Source organism: Achroia grisella, unplaced genomic scaffold, assembly GCF_030625045.1.
Source record: "Achroia grisella isolate CSIRO2021 unplaced genomic scaffold, CSIRO_AGI_Agris_v1 utg660, whole genome shotgun sequence".
NCBI classification, from domain to species: Eukaryota; Metazoa; Arthropoda; class Insecta; order Lepidoptera; family Pyralidae; genus Achroia; species Achroia grisella.
In genome coordinates, this window is record NW_026712984.1 from 2,067,474 (window position 1) to 2,091,590 (window position 24,117).

Sequence of the window (24,117 nt, forward strand, 5' to 3'; positions counted from 1 at the left end):
TAGGCTATAATATATAAATTAAAAACTTACAATGATTGTACCCATGTAAAGACGAGCGGGTCGCTAGAATATAAACGTAACATACTGTATACTCGTACATACAAACAACTCGCACAGGAAACATTACTGCAAATGTGCAAATAATACCGGTATAAGCTTGCCGTGGCTTTGCATGCAAAGATACAAAGTTTTCCGTACACAGAGCATTCACAAACAGAATATAAAACAAGTAGGTTTGTATTCCAAATCTAAATATACCATTAGTTTTGCAATAAACAGCTTAACTACGAAACCTTCAAAACCTTTAATTTTGATCTCTTATAGTCTACCACCACATAATGAACAATGGAGCAGGATATTGTCGACTATATACAGACTAAAAGTAACCTGACATTAAGGGTAATGCAGCTGGAGTTGAGTCACAATGCGAGTTTAAAGATGTTTGTGTCACAGGTCCAAGCCAACATGCTGCCCACCTCCATAAAGGACGACTTCTGGCCGAAGAGAGTGGTGTATCGGCGTTACCGTGGCAGATTGCCGCCGTCAGTGCCATGATCACAGAATAATTTCAATAGATTAGTATTATAATATTAATTTATATGTATGTTAGTCTATAAGGTATTTATAATACGGGCCTAGTACCCTGAAATAAATTAATAACACTTCCAACGTTACCGTATTTGTCAATTTTTAATAAGCAACATATATACATACTGGTTATAACTCTTATTTTAGCTTGCCCGTCATTGGGTAATATGACAACATACGTAGTACAAAAATATATTATTCAAAAACGTTTATAATACTAAAAAAAGAAATAGAATCGAGTTTTTACTTAATTCCTGGCCATTTTGTCGAAAATTATTTCAAAGTAGCCTGGACGGCACGCGCCATTTTCTGTAATTACCGCACGGTAGAAATTTACTCGTTTACACACACAAGTTTTTCAATTAACAACAATATTGTCGCTTGTACAGTGATTGCAATCTGAGTTTGTGCTTGGTTGAAATCGATTGGAGGTTACTCGTTCACCTAATTATTGAATTCAAGCATACTAATATTATGCGAAAGTTTGTCTGCCATTAAAAGCGTTTTCGTCTGGTGATTTTGGATAAAAATATAACCTATGTTACAATATATGATACCTATACCTATGTATCATATATTGTAACATGCAACTATACCTATACCTCATGATACAATATATCTTCACGCTATGTTTCAGTTCTCTTTCAGTTCTGTCCTTTATTCGTAAAAAGGTAGAGAAGGATACATGAACTTTAATATAGGTTTCGAAATAAATAAAACTCCAAATATCTCAAATCAAATCAAAATACCTTTATTCATGTGACCTACATGAATAAAGACATTTTATTAATTACAAAACTTATGAAAACTTAGGTCAACCGTCACTTAGGAGTAGCTTCGAGGAAAGAAGAATTGAGAAGAAACTTGTGAACGAAGGACTGTATATATTGCAAACATGGGTTTTAGGAAGAAATAATATAATTTTATGTATAAAATCAAAATAGTTAGCAGAATAAGAGTGACAATATGACATATATATTTTTTTATATAAAAATAATAAGTAAAAAACAGAAATAATATCTAAAGAGGTGCGTCATGCACAAAACTCAACTCTTGTTCTTTCCAAGCAATCTTGTACAGATTCATATTTAAACTAAGTTAGGGAGAATGTAATGACCATATGCAATTATGTCAACAAGAGATTATTTGATTAGAACGTACCCCTTTATAATACAATAATTTAGCACAAAGTCCGAGTCATTTTTTAATTAGTTAATGTAATTCAGCTCGAATTTTCTTAAACATCTTGCTATATGCAAATAGAAACAAAACCATGAGCAAGAAAGATAATATGACATTATTTTTTCACGTATCTTGACTCGCCAATGACGTACCAGATTAGATATAACAATAAAACGTCTAACCAGTAACTAATTAGCATTATTTGTAATATAAAAACTGAAGAAACATGAACAAACGCACGTATATTTTGTTAAACATTTGCAAATGTTTACAAAAGAATGAGCCATTTAAATGTTTATTTGATTGACTAGTGCTCATAATTTTGTCATTTTGTGCGTGTTTATACATATGTACCTATATACATATAACTTTCTAGCATTCACCTATGACTTCATCTTAGTTTTACCCATAATAGTTTTCACATAAATGATAGTAACATGCTATCGTGGATATTTTTAGAATTATTTAAGTCATAGTATACTACCATAACTTTAACAGCCTTATAACAAAAAAAACCTGTTAGAAATCTGATTGAATCTAATTTGGTAAAGGTTTAAATCATCCCAAAAATAATACTTCTATTAAAAATTATTGACTTTATTTAAAATTTTACAAAAACAGGACAACTAGTCCTCTGTTAGATCGTTTATTGTATTGAGTATAATATGAGTATATATACACATACAATATATTACGCAAATGAATTTCTACATCAGACATACACATAATTAAGCACAATACTACAATTATCTATTGTCTTGTCATTTTTCATCTTAAAAGCAATAAAATGACACAATTAACTTAAACGAAATAAATTTCGAAGTTACAGCACTGTTAAACTAGGGGATTTGCAGGTTTATCTCTAAACCATTGACGAACCACAGTTTAAAGATAAACTTGGTACCGTATGGAGGTTGACATGATCAGTGGATGAATGGAGTTGACTTCAGGCCTCATTGCAAGCAATGTACCCTACATTGCTAGCAATGAGGCCTGAAGTCCCCATTACTTATAATAGCGTCCTATCGATAAGAGCAATTCTCCGTTAAGTAAATGTTATTTAGACAACCTTTCATGTGACCTTGAAACTCTAACGTTTCAGGACCCTTCTATGATTACTAGTGACGGTACTTTTACAAATCAATAGTCTACTATTTCACTATTTTCGAAGCCGAGTGAATGACTACCGACCTTAGACCCAAATTGTCGTGAATTCAAATCTGATAGACACCAAAAATCTTTTTTATTAATTTAGATTTTTTATTTCGATTTGACGTGATTTTGGATTTTTAGATGTCGTTCTGAATTTTCTGAGGTCATAAGAACACCGTTCATAAAGTAGGTATATTACTGGATAGGCTCTATCTAGAGGATAGAGCCTTCCTTTGCCACGTTGAATTCAAATATGCCCAGCCAAATGTAGACATATCTGTCAAGTATTGATTTCACCGTGGCATCGACAGATGTCAATGCCTATAATTATTATCTACATAAAAATACTTGAAGAAAATTGCGCGGACTCCTCCGTACGTAATTTCGCACGCTTGTCGTTTATATAGAAAGAATGTAGAATGCTAATATTTTTTTAATTATGCATAAAAGTACATTAATTCAATAAAAAAGCATTTCACACACTACCATGTATTTAACACACATATATACTATTTTGTTTATTATTAAAATCTTCGGTCAAATTGAGAATAGAGTGATATTGTTTGTCTTTAATATTATTTGTCTATAGTCTTATTGAATGTCGGATATAATCATAATAAACGGTGGAATTTACAATTTAAAATAATTATGGTTTAATTTCGAACACTAGGTGGCCACTAGTTACTATACATTCTACAATGATTCTATATGTATATTTAATATTTTTATATCCTATTTGATATGCTCCATTCACACCTAAAAATATAAAGTTGTACATTTGTTTAAAAAAGTAACAGGCAAATTTTGTTGTCAATATTCTTGTTTTAAACTGCATTTCGAATGAATGACAGATTATAAAATGTGACATGTAACAAAATAGTGCTTAAATTTAAGGCTATTTCTATTCTGTGGTTGAAACTAGCGTGACGCAGGTATGATAATAAAGGTGTGTTACGTATTTCAGGTGCGGTCCCGCAATCGTAGACTATAATTAGTGATCTCGTAATACTGTGTCCTTTGCGTGTCTAACCATTGTGAATTAAAATAAAAACCGGTCAAGTGTGAATCGAATTATCATATGTTGCAAATAAATGTTTAGAATAGTTTAACTTCTTTACATATAGATTTGTAAGAGTTCTAACAGACCTGCCAGATCTGGCCTGAAATGCAGCGCTTTGAGCCTATGTTGGTTCTTGTTATATAATCTACATTCATATTAATTCTCATTAAAATCTGTTCAGTCAAAATCGTAAAGATGACAAATACATACAGACAGAGGATTATTAGTAATGTATATTAATAACCCCATTACTAGCAATGTACCATGTGAGGTTTCTCCTGGTAACCATCATGTTAAATTTCTGGTAAATTTGCCACGGCGGGCTAACTGATCTGACTTCATGTTCATCTTATTATCCTCCACTGGTGCCCCGCCAGCGTATACCGTTAGCGCAGGCGGGAGCACTACTCCATTATCATCCATAAGGAAAAAAACAAATACATTGAAAGTCAAATATTATTATCGAAACCTTAAATTCAATGTCGAATGTTTTTCTTTTGCCATTATAAAAATATTTTTTTATAAAACCTGCTTAGGACATTGATAACTAAGTGCTTACAACGTAATTTTCCACTTGGTATTGCGACTGTTTTGAATTAAACGGACCGGTTCCAATTCAAAGGCATTATCAAAGATGCATGCCGAAGTTTATTAATCTTTAATTTTTAAACCGACATAAAAAAATATAATAGCAATTTGTTCTGACAATTCACACAGCGCCATCTAATACTAAGCTAAATAGAGCAAGGATTATTGGTACTAGACAAATTATATATATATTTAGATTTAATAGCTTTTGTCCGGGGTTTTCTAAGCGTGGAATTTTACATTTTTTTGTTAATATATAAATAAAATTTCTAAAATTTAATGTAGCCTAAGTGACCCAAGCTATGTGCGAGTGAAAGTGGCGTCAAAATCTATCCAGCTGTTTATCTTGAGATTAGCAAAAACGAACACATAAACAAATAGATAGACAAAATGTTTTAAAATTAGTTGTTTGATATAAGTATCACATATAGCTGGTATTTTGAAATTACAAACAGGCGCTCCAATTTTATTTATTTTTATAGACATTGTGTCCTATATCCTCTTAAGCATCTTGCTTTAACATATATATAATAGTTTGTGTACTTATTTGCATTGTCTTGATTATATTTTGTGACGTCATGATACCACATTACCCAATTATGCCAAAAACAGGTTTGAAAGTACAAATACTGGCATAAAGGATTCCATCATCATATGTGTTTACATTATTAGTAATATGTAATTATAATAATGTACTCTTGATGTTGGGACACGGGTCTCTACCTGCCAGGGTCATCACATTACCAAATTAAGTCTTGGTAATGTGATAAAAACTCCTCTTTAAGTGGAATATACTTTATTAGTAACTGGCTACTCGCCGGAGCTTCGTGTACATGTATTATACATATAAACCTTCCTATTGAATCACTCAATATATTAAAAAACAAACGCTTCAAAATCCGTTGCGTAGTTTTAAAGATTTAAGCATACATAGGGATGGACAGACAGCGACAGCGACTTTTTTTTTTTTAAATAACAATAAAAACAAACAATGTATATTAAAAACCAAGACTTAAGATAAAGATGGTCTCACCTCTTTAGACAGAATATACTTTATTAGTAACATATAGTAAAAAAAAAAATTACATACTTATTTTAAGAAATATAAATTATATGATAGTTGCATCTCAATTAAAAGTTACTTTGTGTGTGTAAGAAAGAATAGGGGTTACATACAAAGAGGTTTCAAAAGGATTACATCATAAGATACTGACAGTCCGTCAGCTTATTTGCTATTATAGTCGGTATATAAAAAAAAATTAAGAACTGAGATAGATATACTGACATAGGATCACATAAATAATATTCCGTCTGATGAAGACGTCAATACTCCAGGACAGGTATAACCCAGACGAATTATGAAAGAAAAGAATGTAAGAATTGTGTGAAATAAAGTATAGAAACCAAATAGCTAATAGTACCACAGATAACATAATATGTTCTCTTTGTCTAATTAGCGTGAAAATAGAGACTACAAATATCCTGATAAATCCTGACGTGAAGAGAATTGGTGATATTGTATATAATTACTTCGTCATTTGTCTATTTAGCGTGAAAATAGAAAGAGACGACAATAGAGACTCTACAAATATCCTGATAAATCCTGACGTGAAGAGAATTGGTGATATTGTATATAATTACTTCGTCATTTGTCTATTTAGCGTGAAAATAGAAAGAGACGACAATAGAGACTCTACAAATATCCTGATAAATCCTGACGTGAAGAGAATTGGTGATATTGTATATAATTACTTCGTCATTTGTCTATTTAGCGTGAAAATAGAAAGAGACGACAATAGAGACTCTACAAATATCCTGATAAATCCTGACGTGAAGAGAATTGGTGATATTGTATATAATTACTTCGTCATTTGTCTAATTAGCGTCAAAATAGAAAGAGACGACAATAGAGACTCTACAAATATCCTGATAAATCCTAACGTGAAGAGAATTGGTGATATTGTATATAATTACTTCGTCATTTGTCTAATTAGCGTGAAAATAGAAAGAGACGTCAATATAGACTCTACAAATATCCTGATAAATCCTGACGTGAAGAGAATTGGTGATATTGTATATAATTACTTCGTCATTTGTCTAATTAGCGTGAAAATAGAAAGAGACGTCAATAGAGACTACAAATATCCTGTTAAATCCTGACGTGAAGAGAATTGGTGATATTGTATATAATTACTTCGTCATTTGTCTATTTAGCGTGAAAATAGAAAGAGACGACAATAGAGACTCTACAAATATCCTGATAAATCCTGACGTGAAGAGAATTGGTGATATTGTATATAATTACTTCGTCATTTGTCTATTTAGCGTGAAAATAGAAAGAGACGACAATAGAGACTCTACAAATATCCTGATAAATCCTGACGTGAAGAGAATTGGTGATATTGTATATAATTACTTCGTCATTTGTCTAATTAGCGTCAAAATAGAAAGAGACGACAATAGAGACTCTACAAATATCCTGATAAATCCTGACGTGAAGAGAATTGGTGATATTGTATATAATTACTTCGTCATTTGTCTAATTAGCGTCAAAATAGAAAGAGACGTCAATAGAGACTCTACAAATATCCTGATAAATCCTGACGTGAAGAGAATTGGTGATATTGTATATAATTACTTCGTCATTTGTCTAATTAGCGTGAAAATAGAAAGAGACGTCAATAGAGACTACAAATATCCTGTTAAATCCTGACGTGAAGAGAATTGGTGATATTGTATATAATTACTTCGTCATCACACCACAAGTACTTACCGTTCTCTTATTTGCATATATATTTATAATCGTTAGATACTAATATTATAAACGAGAGAGTGTGTTTGTTTGTTTTTAAGTCTTATAGTCTTGACTAATCATATACACGGAGTGACCCTGAAAACTATTAGGGGCAAAAACCGTCTTAATCCTTAATGTATATCTTCTTAATCACATATTTATCTGCCTAGTGTAAAAAATGGGAACAGCTTGTTTTTGAAATATCTGAAATGGCTAATATAACTGGTTTTATAATATTGATACGTATAAATATTATGTAATCGTTTGATACCGATCTATACCTCATATATTCCGAAGAAGTAAGATATCATTACTCCAAACCTTGTAATTTCTCTGCCACATCTCAATCTTTTACAGGAACACATCTAACAAAGCAAGCTATTTGACGGCTGTAATACATGATATAGAGGACCTACAACGATTTTGTATAACCTGTATTAGTTAAGCTCCATCTATTGTAATTTTTCATATCAAGTAAATGAAAACGCAGGCAGAAACTAGTTAAGTATTGAGATCGTGGTAGAGTACGTTAAGCGGCAACAGCTATGTTGACACAAATGGTATCACGCACCGCTCCTTATTTGACGTGCCGTAAAAGAGATCATGAAAAAATAAATGTGTAATATAATTTGTTAAATATTTACATTGCCGTGTTACACTTTAAAACTGAGAGTTAGGGCGTGTTTTTGAATGGCATTTTTCATGTGTTATACGAGATGTTGTATAAAAATAATGATACTAACTTCATTACATTTCGAGTGGTTCTAGTCTGTAGAGCGGCTCTATTGTTTGTTGTTGGGAAATTGAGAAAAATGGTGTTCACAGTGGAATCAACTGAACAGGATGTCTCTAAACATGACAACAGAGGGTCTGTATGGAAGGAATTTATAATATCATTTCTGGGTAAGTAGTTTCATTCTATTATGAACATGTATATAGATACCATAAATCTGCACAAATAAATATAATAAAGACATTTAAAAATTAAACTTGATATAAATACTATATATACTTTCATATGCATTTAGTAAAAAGGTAGAGAAATTATTTATCTAAAAGAAATTACCAACAGGCGCTTCAATTCTATTTATTTGTATAGATAATAGAACTATTACTCACACATTACTATGCTCACACACACATTACTATTATTAGTTATCTTGTTTTTCATCAAATTAAATTTATTGCATTAGTTTAGTTGCCAACATCGATCGTCTAGCGGTATGATACACTATGATATTTCCGATGATCTCGGATTCGATTCCCACGTCATACAAACATTTGTATCCATGAGTACATATTCTGAAACCTGTGTTTAGTTATTATTTCCAAAAAAAAATAGTCGTAGTGCAAGTATTACTCCTTTATTTGCCTTCAAAGTTTGTTAGAAGCACTTTGTACAAAGTTTATGTACAAACTTGGGTACCTCTGTCTCACTCATTACACCCAACCGTTAAACAATTTCTTTGTAAGTTGTGATGCGGTAGAAGGATGAGATATGACAGGGAAATTGCTGGGTATGGAAGCGATTATATTAGTTCGCATATGACAAATGTCTGTGGCATTCTTAATTTATGTAGCTGACTGTTGCCACTTATCACCAAAGGAGCCGTTATGTTTGTGTTTCGATTTAAAAATGGCTATAGGTAATAAAATGCAAGAAGAATTTTGCAAATTGGATTGGTAGCTCGTGAGATTAACGCATTCAAACAGAAAAACAAACAATTGATTATATTAGTATAGATATGTGATAGTCAAGTTTTAAATTGAGGATATAACTGTGCATAAAGAGAGTTATGTTTGTTTTGTAAATTCCACCAAATGGCTTTCAAAACATAGATAAGTAAACAAGTTTCTACATATTGCCAAGCGGTCAGTACTACTTTTAATTCGAGATTTTTTTCTAACAAACAGATTACTTGAACTTCGAAAACATCAATACATGATAGTCGATAGAAAAACGGAATCAACAAACTAGTTCTAGGAGACTAAAGACATTTGTTTTTGTTAAATAATATTTATTTGCCGAAGTGTAGTAACAGTCATTGACATGTATTTTTATTTTATACTGTAAAATAACAAACTGGTAAATAGTATCGGTAGCTTATGGACGCCTGAAACCAGGGGAGTCACGTGCGCGTTGCCGACTCTTAACAAACCTTAATGTACCCTTCTTGAAAAACCCCATGCTGTTGTCTCGTGAGATAATCTCGGCAGGAAGTTCATTCCACAATATAAATATACGCGGGAGGAAGCTCTTCTGAAACTGTACTATAATGTTATGCATTCTGGAAAATAATATTCTAATAAAATAATTAGAATAATTCATAAGACCATAATTCTAAAAACGGTAATCAGAGGCATTTTCAACTATCGCAGTTGTGGTATTCAGCGCTTTAATTCTATTGATCGCGCGTTTGACTCCTCGTATACTACAAACATTTGTATTCATGAGTATAATAGTTTGTATCAGTCTAGGTGTTTTTTATGTATTTAAAAAAATATGTAAATATATCTGTAACTTATCTAGTGCCCATAACAAAAGCTGTACTTAGCCTAGCTTTAGTCGAGCGGTCTAGTAATTTAGTACACTTACTTTTCGTTCGATTATTTTCTATATACGTTAGGTGTTTCTAAAAAAAAGTATTACTATTATTCAGTAACCATAGCAAGTTCTACAAAGTTTGGAACTACGTAGACAGCGATGTAGTAATTATCCAGGAGTATTATTATTATTATTGTGACACTTACCATTACCACAGACCGCTGAGAATATCTTAAAGAACTCGATAAGGTAGAGACAAGCTTACTATTATGGTCGGAGTTTTGCATGAACGGGGATTAATCACACGGCACGGGGTGCATGGGGAATTAATAATTGCAAAGTTTTATTTATATTGTGACAAATTTAAGAATTAACCACGATGGTTTCCTAGGGGAACACAGGAACAGTGTAGAGAATATTCTGGATAAATTATGAGCAACCAATCTAATACGTTTATAATTGATAATAATGGAATGGTGATCCCGTCTGTGCTAGCAATATATGCTGGCGTATACCAGTGAAGAATAATACGATGAGCAAGGACAGTAAAGTCATCGTGGTGAATTTGCTAGGATGTAACCCGGATGGTTACCTCGAGGGAACTGTGTCTGAACACAGTGCCCTCAGGAACAGAAACAGTACGATCTGACATACTACTACTAGCAACAGGAACAGTAGTACTCATTACTACTAACCCTTACTACCTTCCTAACCCAATATTAAAAATTCTCTCCTATCAAAACTATCCTCAAAATTTGTAAATAGTAAAAAATTATAGCAATCTCAATTTATTTAATAACTTAATCCAATACTGGGATAATTTAATTTGACCAATATAAGTTCATAATTTTATTACGATAGGATTATGGAGCGCGCCTCACAAAATTAAATTAAATCCTATATTTTATTGTGTTACTGTATAATTTAATTTAAAATTATATTTATAATATTGAAATGAACGTGGATTTAATATTTTTATGTGTAAAAACGTAGATAATATGATAGTTTAAAATAAATAATCTAAATTGTTTTTTTTTTTAATTTAAATTTAATCACCTCTCATATTTTTCTTCATATCGGTTTATTGCAGCGAATAAAGTTAACCTGAACATACATATGGCTTTATTTTATATTAATAAAAGAAGATAGATCGTTACAGAAAATGAAAAATTAATTAAAAAACTTCGCCCTTGACAAGTCGATAAAAAATGACAATTATTTTTTCTGGGTCACAATTATCAGTAGTATACTATCGTTTGGTTTACTTAAATGTTCGATAAACTGAGTTTATTGAAGGTATATATTTAATGACTCTAGCGTAAGGTATCAGTTACAAGTAGGGTTATCATACAAGTTTAAAAATTAATACTAAATAATCATAGTCAAAATAGGTTCTTCATATGTAGATTTTTTTCCCTACTACAATTCGGCTAGACACTTCGATTTAGTGGATCTGACAAGAAACTCAACCACTAGATTTTTTTTATGAATCGTTTAAGGCAATTTAAGTAATAATAAGAGAAAAAATTAAAAAATATCTATAATATATAAAAATAAAGATTAAATTTGCAGTAAACTAATTTTATTGATGCAGTTGAGTTGTCATCCGGTGTTAAGAACACATGCAAACTTAACATTTTATCTGAATATTTGGTGCTGCATTTGTATGGCCTAAACTTGATGATAACAAATAATGCATATTTATAAAAATACTAGTTACTCGCCTCGGCTTCGCACGGGTGTACTTGTATTATATATATATGAACCTTCCTCTTGAATCACTCTATCTATTAAAAAAACCGCTTCGATGTTGAGTAGTTTTAAAAATTTAAGCATACATAGGGACGGACAGACAGCCACAGCGACTTTATTTTATACTATGTAATGAGTAATGACGATTCAACAATAAACTGACCTTACTAATTATGTAGAATCACAGTTACAAACAATAAAATCGGAGTCAGGTTATGAATTATCAACAGATAGATTCATAACGAAATAAAATTAACATAAGTTTCAGAATTACAAATAGAAGCAAGTTCAGAAGCAGGTTGGGAATGTAAATATGACGTAAATCAAAATTAGGTATAATTCCTTAATTAATTTAGCGACTTGCTAGGCACGTTTTCAATATTAGTCCAATTCTGTACATGTCAGGAAATCGCTGTTATATGGCAACCCTGTTTAAGAATTCAAACAATAAAAACTGTTTATTGATATGAAGTAGTAGTCTCAGCTTCACATTGTTTTGAATAGATAATAGTTTTAGACACGAACAGACCAAGTTATGCCCATTCAAGTTTAATTCTATTGTTTAAGGTATTAATTAACATGATATTCCCTCATTTCCGAACGATTAAGATAATTTCTTCACTATAACTTTGTTCAAATGTATTAGGGAAACTGAAATTGAATTGTAATTGTATTATAACTCGACTATAAGTACTTACAAACAAACATACTATTACTACTATTATCCCAGATGGAGTAGTCACAGGCATTGTCAATTGAATTGTGTTGATATCGTGGTGAACATAATGCTTAATATGTCCACGTTTCACTCAGTACATTTAGAATCCAAAGTGATAGAAGTCAAGCACGCCACCTATACTTCGATTAATTTTGATTTGAATCTGTGTTTTCTTCATTCTCGGGTCAGTCACAATTATAAATTGACAAAGTTTCTATTTTTTTTTCGTAACCTGCACATGTAAACTCACGACATCTTGGCCTTATTTCAGGGTATTAAACTATTAAGTCACGACGCATATATAACTACATATAGAACTAATATTAAAAGTAAATTATTTTGTAAGTTTAATAAGAAAAATCTTTAAGATAAGACCTGTTATGGGCCGAGTGGAAATGACGGTGGATGTAAACAATTATTACGCGGAGACAAATCTATCTACCTGAATTCTTAGTCTTATTCTACGTATGTATATATATAGTTTGATTAAGATTTAATTTTAAGTACATAAGTCAGTTTCCGTTATATCTTACTAATATTATAAACGCGAATTTTTGTTAGTATGGATGGATGTTTGTTATTCTGTCACGCAAAAACTACTGAACAGATTTAACGAAACTTTACAGTAACATAGCTTATATATCGTAATAACATATAGGCTATTATTTATAGTGTGATGTAAACGAAGTTGTGCAGGAAAGCTAGTATGAAATATTTATAAAAATCACTTAAAGTAACAGAACCTAATCGTTTAAATGCATTATTAACGTAATGGCTGAAATCAAGAATCTAATTTCTGTCTAGTAAATTCACCTCTTAGATTGTGAAGGCCATTGAATCAATTGAATGATTTAATATAATCCGACTATAGGTAAATATCAGCTAGTTAAATTACATTCAGCATTGTACAGTGCTTGTCAGTATTCAATACGACATTATTCAGATCTACTATAATAATTACTTTCTAATCTATTCAAATGTTATAAAAAAATAAGATTTGATTTTTAGTTTTTAATGCATTAACTAAAGTCATAGAAATAGTTTCTTCATATAGGACACTTTCATCTACCTATGGATGTCATTTTTATCACTATTCCTATCGTCCAATTCGGTTAGCAACTTTATTTAAAAAGTATTGACAAGAAATCTAACTTGTCATTTTTTTACTGTAGTATATTGGCTGTTATTATATATTGTATGTTTAAATTTGTCGAGTATTTATTATATAAACATCGTTGTTATTGTTTTTACTAATTAATATTAGGGTTAAAAAATTACATTGCGTTTAAGTAGTGCATTTCTAACATATTTAAAATGGTGGGAAGGGGATTGTTAGTAATGTAGATTGATAACCCCATTGCTAGCAATGTACCATGTCAGGTCGACCTCCATGCGGTTCCCCCTGGAAACCATCATGTTAAATTCCTGCTGAATTTGTCACGATGAGCTAACTGACCTGACCTCATGCTCATCTTATTATCCTCTACTGGTGCCCCGCCAGCGTATACCGTTAGCGCAGACGAGTGCACCATTCCATTATCAACCCTCAAAAAAAAAACCATATTTAAAATATTAAAAATTATCTCAACAACCAACGCCATTCAAGGTTGTCTTCCAACTAATCGTTTACAGAGTAATGTCTTTTTTCAATATGTATCTTTTATATTTATTAATAGGTACATATAAAATATCAAAGAAGAGAGTGTAACAACAACACTAAATCGATTCAAAAGGATCTTTAATAAATTATGAACGCGTAAATTGGTGATTATTTAAAAAAAAATTCTACAATAATTTCACCGTCTCTTATTAATATAGAATTATAGTTAAAATTGAGTCGTAACTGCGAAATTGTTAAATTTATGGCGTTATTGGCATAGATTGAATATCTGTTTACAGATAACTTGTACACAACTCCATATAATGTACAGTTAGCTATTATTCTTTATTCACTCGTTTGTGAACGGACGTCAATTTATTTCGAGCCAAGTGAGCAAGAAAATTCGATAATATATATTACGCTGTATTTGTTGTACAAAAAACTGTCAAGTGCGAGTTGCCTAAACATTAAATTTATTTTATACATACCGACACGACTGTTATCACGGAATGGACAATCAGAGTTATACGTAACGTGATGTCATTTCGTACGGACATCACCTTGTACAGAGATATAAAAATTCTGATACATTCATAATGATAAGTTAAGAGATTTGAGAGAGAGTTAAGAGATAAGAGTTTTAAGATCGAAAATGAGTTACATTTTCCCTCTTAAAACTCGCACATGATAGTTTTGTAATGGATTTTCAGGGGTCAAGATCTTGTAAAAACTTCTAAATATCGTCATACCAAAGGCCAGAAATTTCGCATTTGTATGAAGTGATATATACATGAATAAAATACCAATCATACGATTGGTATTTTATTCATGTATATATCACTTCCGTCAGCTTGTTTACCGTTCCAGTTACCTAAAGAAAGGAAGACCTACAATCTCGTAATGTACGGATATTGGCTAACAGCAACATCGCATTATCCTCTTTAGTGGTCTCAATTGAACGAAATTGGACTGTAAGAGTCGTACAATTAACAACTTAAGGACGTCCTAACGATAGTGTTCCTAGTCTAAAGACAAGTTAATGATTTTTTTTATGTAATTGGAATAGCGAATAAGTTGACAATCCTTCTTATGTAGCAACTATATAGGTACACGTACGAAAATCTATCACAAAACTATGATGTATAAGTTTTAAGAGATAAAATGTGTTAAATTTAATAAAAAAAATATATATCTTTAATATTTCAGATATTTTATATCTTTGTACAAGTCTACATGTCGTCTGTGGTACAAAATGATATATATCACATCACGTAGTTTTTATTTATTAATTTATCGTCATGTTATCACATGACCCTCATGAACCTTATGCTACAGAACGGCAACATTCTCTTGAATGACTACCACTAAGGACTAAGATATGATGCATCTAATCCGCAACACTACTTTATATATAACACTAGCTGTCCCGGCAAACGTTGTTTCGCCTTAAAATAAAAAAAAATAATTTAGGGGTGGTCTACCCCTAACATTTAGGGGGATTAAAAATAGATGTTGGCCGATTCTCAGACCTACCCAATACGCTCACAAAATTTCATGAGAATCGGTCAAGCCATTTCGGAGGAGTATGGGAACGAAAACTGTGACACGAGAATTTTATATATAAGATAAAGATAACCTAAAAAACAAGGCTAAAATAGATACTATGTAAAAATATAACAGAGGTACCCTCGCAGATGGCTTTTTACAAAATATACCTTCATGATTACTTATGGAAATTATATTCAATTATATTTTTTTGTCAAGTAAGCTTATCAACACACTTGACAAAAACTTTAATATTTGCGACGACCATATTCTATAAGGCAGGCCATCGCCTGTCGCAAATAATAGTTTTATGTATATTGGAAATAAAGAAGCAGAGAAGAAATACAACAAAAATAGAGCGTAGAAAAGTAAAAGCAAAGGGCAGTCTTATCGCTACAAGTAATCTTTTACAGTCATCCTAGAAAAGAGAGTTATTTTCATAACACAAAACAAATTACATGGATACAACTTCAGCACATTCTATACACGTAGAAAAGGGGATTATTATTACCAGTAGCCATCCTTACCAGCAATGTATAATATTAGGTGGACGAAGGTCAAGCTGATATGGTACACTATGGACTTCATCGTAGTTAAATTCCTGGAGAATTCGCCACGATACGCTAACTGACATGACTTCGTGTTCATACTTGTTATATTCTACAGAATTCTATTTGTACACCACTCCATATACATGCTTATAAAACTCTACAGTCAAATTAAATATGAGTTCGACTACTATATTAACTCTATAATTTATTACTTCATCTAATCTCTGAATTACGTCATCTCGAGTGGTATTTTTTATTTGCATTAACGCTATTTTTAAAATAACTAATGCTAGGATATTACTTACCTTTTTAATTCAGCACTTTATAATTAGTTAATGTAACAGATTAGGTTCTATGCTAATTAGATTAATAGCTATAATTTAACCGGTCTTCTTATAAATCAAGTATAGTAATAATAAACCTTTATGACTATTATTCGTGGTGGGGTAGCCAGAGACATGATATCAACGTCGAGGTTAACTTAACATATCACATGCCCTTATTGCGCTGGATATATTTGAATTCAATATGGCAGTGTGGCAAGCATACTGCAGTTTCTTAATTTAATTTATTTATTATCGTTGTTTCCGTCAGTTCGGAGAATCACTCAGAAATATAAATTGATACAAAAACATAATATGGTTTGGTCAAATTATAACTGCTAATTTTTACTTTTTGGTGGCGCTGTCTGTGTTTTATTTATTGCGTAGTGATTTTATTGTCCGTTTACAATTAAATCGCGCAAGAAATCACAAAAAAAAACAAGAGACTATAATAAATACAATAGCTTTATTAGCCCAAAGAAAAATAAAGCTAGTGTTATCTTATGTAAATTAAGATATATATTTTTTCTATAAATACATTCATTCATTCATTCATAATTTAAGAGCTACGCTCTTGTCGGTGGAGCTCTTGCCACCTTCCGCGATCTTCCATCATCCAAAACACCCAGACTAATAAAAATAACCATGCTCATGAATACAAATGTTTGCACAAAGCAAGGAACAAAACCCTCAACCATCGGAGGGAAAACGGTGTACTAAACAGCTAGACCACCAAGCCCATCATAAAATCAAAATTAATAATAATTTTATTTATTTATTGTTTCAGCAAGCATTCCATTCTTCACACACGGCATAGAAACTACAATACTTTCAACATCAGCGCATGCAGGCCACTTCATCACCTCACCTGATGATGAGCCATGGAACGCTACAGCCATGTTGCTAGCAGCTGGTACATCCGCTCCAATTTACTGTTACCTCATTGATAAGTTCGGAAGAAAGATTGGAATATTCATCATCAGTTTAATGCAGGGTGTGAGTAATGTATTCAGTTTTATTAGTTTTCACTCCGCGAATTTGTCGCACGCGGAGAACGAACCCGCGATGAAGTAAGGCTGTGTGCTAAACCACTACAGCAATGAAATCATCGAGACTAATATTGCAATATCATTACAGGCTTCACTTGTACCATTATTTTTACCGCCGCAAGACATAAATATGATAATATTACATGTATTCGCTGGAATCTCGTCAGGAGGACTATTTACTGTTCTACCAATTTACATAAGAGAAATAAGCTCAATAAACACAAGGGGCGTGACGATGTCATTGATGATGGTGATGACAACTGCCGGATACCTGATGAAGTTGGTGACAGGAATTGAAACTTTGATGTATTCGATGACAGCACTCGTGATAATACAATTCATATTTATGGTAGTGATGGTGGAATCACCGAGCTATTTGGTGATGATTGGGAAAATGGAGGTGAGTTATAAATTGATTGCGTTATTGAATTAGTATGATGTAGCACTGTTCTGATAGACGAAGATGGTTAAGTAGTTTTACAGATATCTAGCAAATAAGATATAAAATATAAAATAATGAAAATATATTGAAATAAAGACTATAGAATGACAATGTATTAATTCTTATAATTTAAATATAGCATAAGATCAGGGATTTTCAAAACTTTATTAAATGTGGATCAATAGAAATCAGACCTAACGTTTTTCATTTTCAAACTGTAACTTTTCATGGCAATATAGATTTATTAATTGAAACTATGAATACAGCAATTTTAAATCTAACATGACAAAATTAACGTAATTTTTTTATTCATGAACAAATTCCTTTCCAGGCAGCGATGCAATCGTTGTCGAAGTTAAAATGTTTGACATACGATAATCCAACAATATCAACGGAATTAACACATTTAAAAGATGAAAGTGACAGAGGTACAGCAAATGGAAAGTTAAACTTAGTTAAAATTCGTAAGTTTATTTTATTTATTAATTTCTATCATATCGGCCTATTCCATACCGATACGAATAAGTAATTCAAGATTGTTTACCAAATTCATGGAATATGTTTCATCATCATCATGAAGGTTATAAGAATACTGCATGGTAAGGTATGTACCATCCAGTATTCTTATAAAAAAGTTGTACTCTGTATATATATACATTTATACATAATATAGACTATTATAATTGACAATGCTAGCTGTTGCATGTCAGTGATGACTTAATGTGAGAGATAATCTTAAAGCTAACCAACAATGGTGTACCATTGTACCACATTCAGCGCAACTTAAATAAATAAGTACTATTTCTCTTAATTATACAAGTTCTCATTATTAACTAGATTGAACAATAAATTCCAAGTAGAAGTATAGATCTTGAACCGCTAGAAATTGGGGAATAGATTAATTTTACAGGGTGCCAACTGAAATTAAATATGTAAATAAAATATTTGGCCCTTCTTAGCAATTTCTTGAGAAGATATTTAGTAGCCCGCAGCTTCTTTCTCTCAAGACGAGATACATTTTAGATAGCCTTTGTAAATTGCTTGTCCTTTTATGTGAATATTAATCAAAGGTTGATCCACTAGGAACTGAAATGACATTGTAATAAGTTTTTCCATACTATATTATGTAATGGACTTTATACAAAATCGTCTTAGTTTTATAATCTGTGTTTTATTATATGTCAATGAGTTTAAGAATACTGACATGGAATTGCAACACTATTAGTGGACTGTACTATTCGTGGTCAGATAATGAGATGTCCGTACTAGTGTTCATATAAATAGGCGATGCTTACCACTCACCATTAAGCAATCTAATATATAAAATTCTCGTGTCACAGGTTTTGAGTTTATACTCCTCCGAAATGCCGTGATCGATTTTGATGAAATTTCATATATATATTCAATAGGTTTGTGAATTTCTTCGAAAATTTTTTTAATTTGTAAATTTTCTAAATTTTTACTTGTCTATCACCAACCCATGTTTCTTAATAGCGACATTAATTTATATGGAAAAACAACGTTTGTCGGGTCAGCTAGTACTCATATAAAGTTTCTTTAAATAAAAATTTTATGATTATGTTAAATGAATATTTTTATTCTAATCCTGACATAAGGAAAAGAATATCTAGAGAAAGGCCTGACACTAATGAAGGTCGTTGGGTCTATAACACTTCTTATTAATTGCTTAATCTAATTGTTTACCATTTGGCAGCCATTATACTTATTTCTCGTTTTAAATTAGCGTTATTGAAGCGGGTTAGGTAACTTTCGCTATACAAATATTTTTATCTGTACTGACCCTACTCAGTGTCTAAATTGCGTTCAAATTCTCGTAGGATGCTCCTCCCACGCTAATGCTAGCACCCTCTTAGTATAAAATAAAATTTAGTGTTGCCACCTTAGTGATTTCACTACTAGAACTGGTAAATTTGACTACCATTTTTTTAAGCAAAATTTATTTCTGAATATTTATTATGGATTTGAAAAACTAAGAGAAAAATATTTCACTTTAGAAGATACTTATTGAAAAATGTTAGTGATAAATAAATTTAATGTTCAAATATAAATATTAGAATGTTAAGGACTGAATTATTTTTGTCACATTTTTGTAATATTATATAATAGTTTGTTTCTTATTTAAATTTAATTAATTGTCAATACATATGTCAGCAAATAATTTAATATATTTTATTACATACTATAAATAAAAGAATGTAATAAAAAGAAATATAAAACCAGAAAAATACATACACTACATTCTAAAATTTGGTAGTTTTAGCAACTAAAGGACTTGCTTATTGTTGCAACACTGCCAAGATCTCGGCAGTGCACCAATATTTTACTCCCACGTGTGAACTCTTTAACCTTTTCAGTTGCTTAATTTATGGCCTAATATAAACAAAATAATTAACTAAAAACTATAATTTTTATAAATCAAATTAAATATAAATAAAATTAATGTTACGATTCTCAGTTTTATTTATATTATTAAACAATTTAATACAAAAATCAACATGTATTATATTGCAGACTTATATACTCTGTGTCTCTGGACACAGAGTATATGGTTTAGGAATACAGAGTAGTGTAGTACATTTCTTTTTAATTATGATTTATTTCTAATAGGTATTTACTCTAGCAGAGGGCTTGTGCAAAAATAATCCAGGGGTTATTATTATTAATCTTACTTTCAGTAAAAGACAGAATATGGTGGGACGCCACGAAAATAGGCTTTATTCTCTACACAATACATGTTATATGTGGCAGCATCGTATTCTTAGATCAAGATAAGGCTTTATTGCAACTAAAAATGGATATGGACCCTGAGAAAGTGCTCGTCGTGGCTTGTTTGTGTGGAGGCGGCCTGCTCTGCTTGTTGATGATCAAATTTGTTGAGAGAAAGGTAATGATGGAAAATTTATATTTGTGCGAATCTGAATTTTGTTACCGAAATGGAATGGTAAACCAGTTAGCGTAGGTAAGTGGCATCCGTAACTTGTGTACATGATCATGTGACGCCCCTAATTCCTTGCGTGGAGGGAAGGGAATTGTTAGTAATGTGGACTAATGATCCCATTGCTAGCAATGTACCATGTCAGATCGACCTGGAAACCATCGTGATACATTCCCGGTGAATATGTCACGTTGGGCTAACTGATCTGACTTCATGTTCATCTTATCATCCTCCACTGGTGCCCCGCCAGCGTAAACCGTTAGCGCAGGCGAGTGCACCATTCCATTATCATCCTTTAAAAAAAAAATACCTTGCGTGCGCTGCCATTCTAGAGGATTAAGATGTTATTTTCCATCTTATTCCTATTTTATGTATATATTACCCTCAGTAACTGTAATTAAATACTATTCATACTTTGTTATGAATCCTGGATCTGTGAGTTTGACTCGGACTTACTGTGTACAAAAAAAAGCTGATTCTCATTTCGACTGTAGTTTTTACATGTAACCTTTTAGTATAATCTCATACAAATTTAATCAAGATAAACAAGTGGTTTTTCGAGTAGCTTGAACACGGTACTAGGGGAAATCCGTAACGTACCTACGTTACACTAATTTCTGTCTTTTTTATCCCTTCACCTTCTTCTTATCCAGTGTCACAGTTGGTCATATTTTAATATCTAAAATATTGTGATTCAAAACTAAAATTGAAACGTGATGAAAAATCTAATTCCAGATTAGGTTTTTCATCCCTGCCCCCTTATTTTTCCGTTATATACTCTCAACTGTTACCTGTAAAATGACAGTAACGCCCTAAGACCAATTATCGAACTTCTCATAGATAGGGCTATAGTGTCCGAGTTCAATAATTGGCTCCTTCGCAGATGAGAGATTATAATGTCACACTTTGTCGATATCCGTCCCATCCATCCATCCTTAACTTGTGACTGAAATTTTTGGGTGACCCTTTAATAATAAGCGTCTTAAATGTAAACGTGTTTATAATAATTATTCATTTGTTTCAGTATCTGTTGACTTTTGGGTATGTGATAATGGTACTGTCTATGGGTGTACTCGGGGTCTACACACAAACAGATCTGACTGTGAGATCATTACATTGGTTGCCGGTGGCAGCCCTGAGTGTGCTAATTGTGGGATATGGTTTAGCATGGGGTTTACCCATAATTATCATGGTTGAGATTTATAATCTCGAGGTGTGTATTCTAATTTAATTTCTTTTTTGCAAACTGCTTCAGGTGAAATTAAAGTTATGGTAGTAAAAATACAGGCTTTGAAGGCGTGACCTTTGTAGTCACTTTTTACCATCCATTTTTGCCCCCGAGCAGCTTTCTTTGAAAGATTTGGTTCGGGTAAAGACTGAGCTAAGTTCATGTGGTTTTTATCAACCAACAGAACAGAACAACCTGATTAAGGTTTAGCTGTATAATATGTAATACTAACCGTGTGTAGCGTTTTAAATGAATTTATTTTAATCCATTGAAATAATAACTACGATAAATCGTGTTTGGATTGTAATCAACTACATTAGTTAAATAAAACTGTGTTACAGTTATCCAGAACATGATTTTAGACAAAAACTAATATATACTATATATTTGTAAGAAGTCAAATGTCTGTAGAAGTGAACTTTTAAAATAAAGCAAGCAGATATTGTCTGAGAGATTGTTTATGTAACTAAATAATTAATAATTACTCTCAAACTAACTCAATAATATTTTTATTTCAGATACGCGCCAAGCTGCTCGGTGTTTTATATGCATATTCACAATTAATAAAACTAGCACATGTACACTCCTTTAAATATATCGAAGATTATACGGGAATATATACTATATTCTACTTATTTGCTTGTATAAACCTATTTGCTGGTGTGTACAGTTTATTTGGGATACCTAATATAAAAGATAAGAGTGTTAAACAAATTGAAAGACAATTGAAACGACTGCCGATACTGAAATTATGAAATAAAATACTGTATTGTACATTCATTTGGTTTCTCTTGTATTATAATACTGACGACCGCAATTTGTACTTGATATCGTTACTATATTTTATTTATTTATTAATTTAATTCAGGTTACTACTGGCCTAAAATAAAAACCTTAGAGACTAATATATATATTGAAATTAAAATATAAATTGTCTGTGTGGTCACAGCACTAGTGACGGCAATCTGCCACGGTAGCGCCGATACACCACACCCTTCAGCCAGTAGTCCTGTATGGATCTAATCAGCATGTTGGTGGGAACCCGGGCAAAAAACACCTTGAAACTCGCTTTATGATTCGATTCCAGCTGCATCACACTCAATGTTAGGTTACTCCTTGTCCGTATGTAGTGAATAATCTCCTGCACCTTAGTGGCGTAGTGTAGACGGGACAGATACATTGCCGTGGTCGGTATAGCAGCACCGATTATGTATATATTGATTTGAGTGGAATGAACTACCTGCCGAGGTTATCTCGAAGGACATAGGAAGGTATGTTAAGGTTTCTTAAGGGTCGGCATAGCGTATGTGATACCCCTAGTATCACAGACGTTCAAAGGCACGATAACTGCTTATGCGATACGCATGTGTGTCCCTAAAGTAGAAAAAAAAAAATAGAAGTACTAGACCCAGAATCAATATAAAGTGAATTTTTATGCTCATGATTATAATATGTGCATTGCCCGGGAATCGAACAAGCGACTATTGGAAAATAAGGCAGTGAATAAACAACTGCACTTCGTCGATTCACGGAATTCGTCGATAAAAATGCCGGTAAGGATATTTATATTTGTTCAATTCTTTCAATAATTAAATACTTTTACGTTTTATGTTTTATGCAAAGAGGTTCACCATAAAAGCAATTATACGAACTCATTTTGTAAATTGCCCTCCATTACCAGATTGCACTTTAGATGTTTCCTTTTAAAAAAATATTTAAAAATCACTTCGCTGTAAGTGCTTATATTAATAATATTATAACGACTAACCAATAAAATAGAAATTATTAATAATGGGTTTATGTAACCAGTAAAATTCTATATATTGCAGAGTTTTATGACCTACTGGTTACTATACCGACATACACTGAAAGGTAGTTGACACCAAACAAATATACTTACTTATTACTGTTTTTGATTACTCTCCCAGTTCTCCCAGTGTGGGAAAACCGATAAGCTGCATGGTGGCTGAAAAATAGGTATGACAGAGGTGCCTACTGCAGAAGAAAGACCCTTATCTTTTTTATTGAACATGAGAAGATTTTC

At 31.9% G+C, this 24,117-nt stretch overlaps 1 protein-coding gene across 1 annotated transcript; it reads left to right on the forward strand.

The window, feature by feature from the left end:
- The first annotated feature begins 7,934 nt into the window (after positions 1–7,934).
- Positions 7,935–22,831, forward strand: LOC131849568 (uncharacterized). The gene is made up of 7 exons (XM_059199659.1): positions 7,935–8,267; positions 17,186–17,394; positions 17,536–17,847; positions 18,221–18,353; positions 20,586–20,794; positions 21,870–22,058; positions 22,592–22,831. Exons 1-7 carry the CDS (start codon positions 8,081–8,083, stop codon positions 22,826–22,828), a joined length of 1,476 nt encoding a protein of 491 aa, XP_059055642.1. The 5' UTR covers positions 7,935–8,080; the 3' UTR covers positions 22,829–22,831.
- Positions 22,832–24,117: the final 1,286 nt, after the last annotated feature.

What these genes read in the sequence shown, in the direction of transcription:
- LOC131849568 (XM_059199659.1), top strand. Translation starts at nt 8,081, where the DNA reads ATGTTGTATAAAAATAATGATACTAACTTCATTACATTTCGAGTGGTT. An exon ending in TCATCAGTTTAATGCAGGGT is followed by an intron (nt 17,395 to 17,535) that starts GTGAGTAATGTA and finishes ATATCATTACAG; the next exon opens with GCTTCACTTGTACCATTATT. An exon ending in TTGAGATTTATAATCTCGAG is followed by an intron (nt 22,059 to 22,591) that starts GTGTGTATTCTA and finishes TTTTTATTTCAG; the next exon opens with ATACGCGCCAAGCTGCTCGG.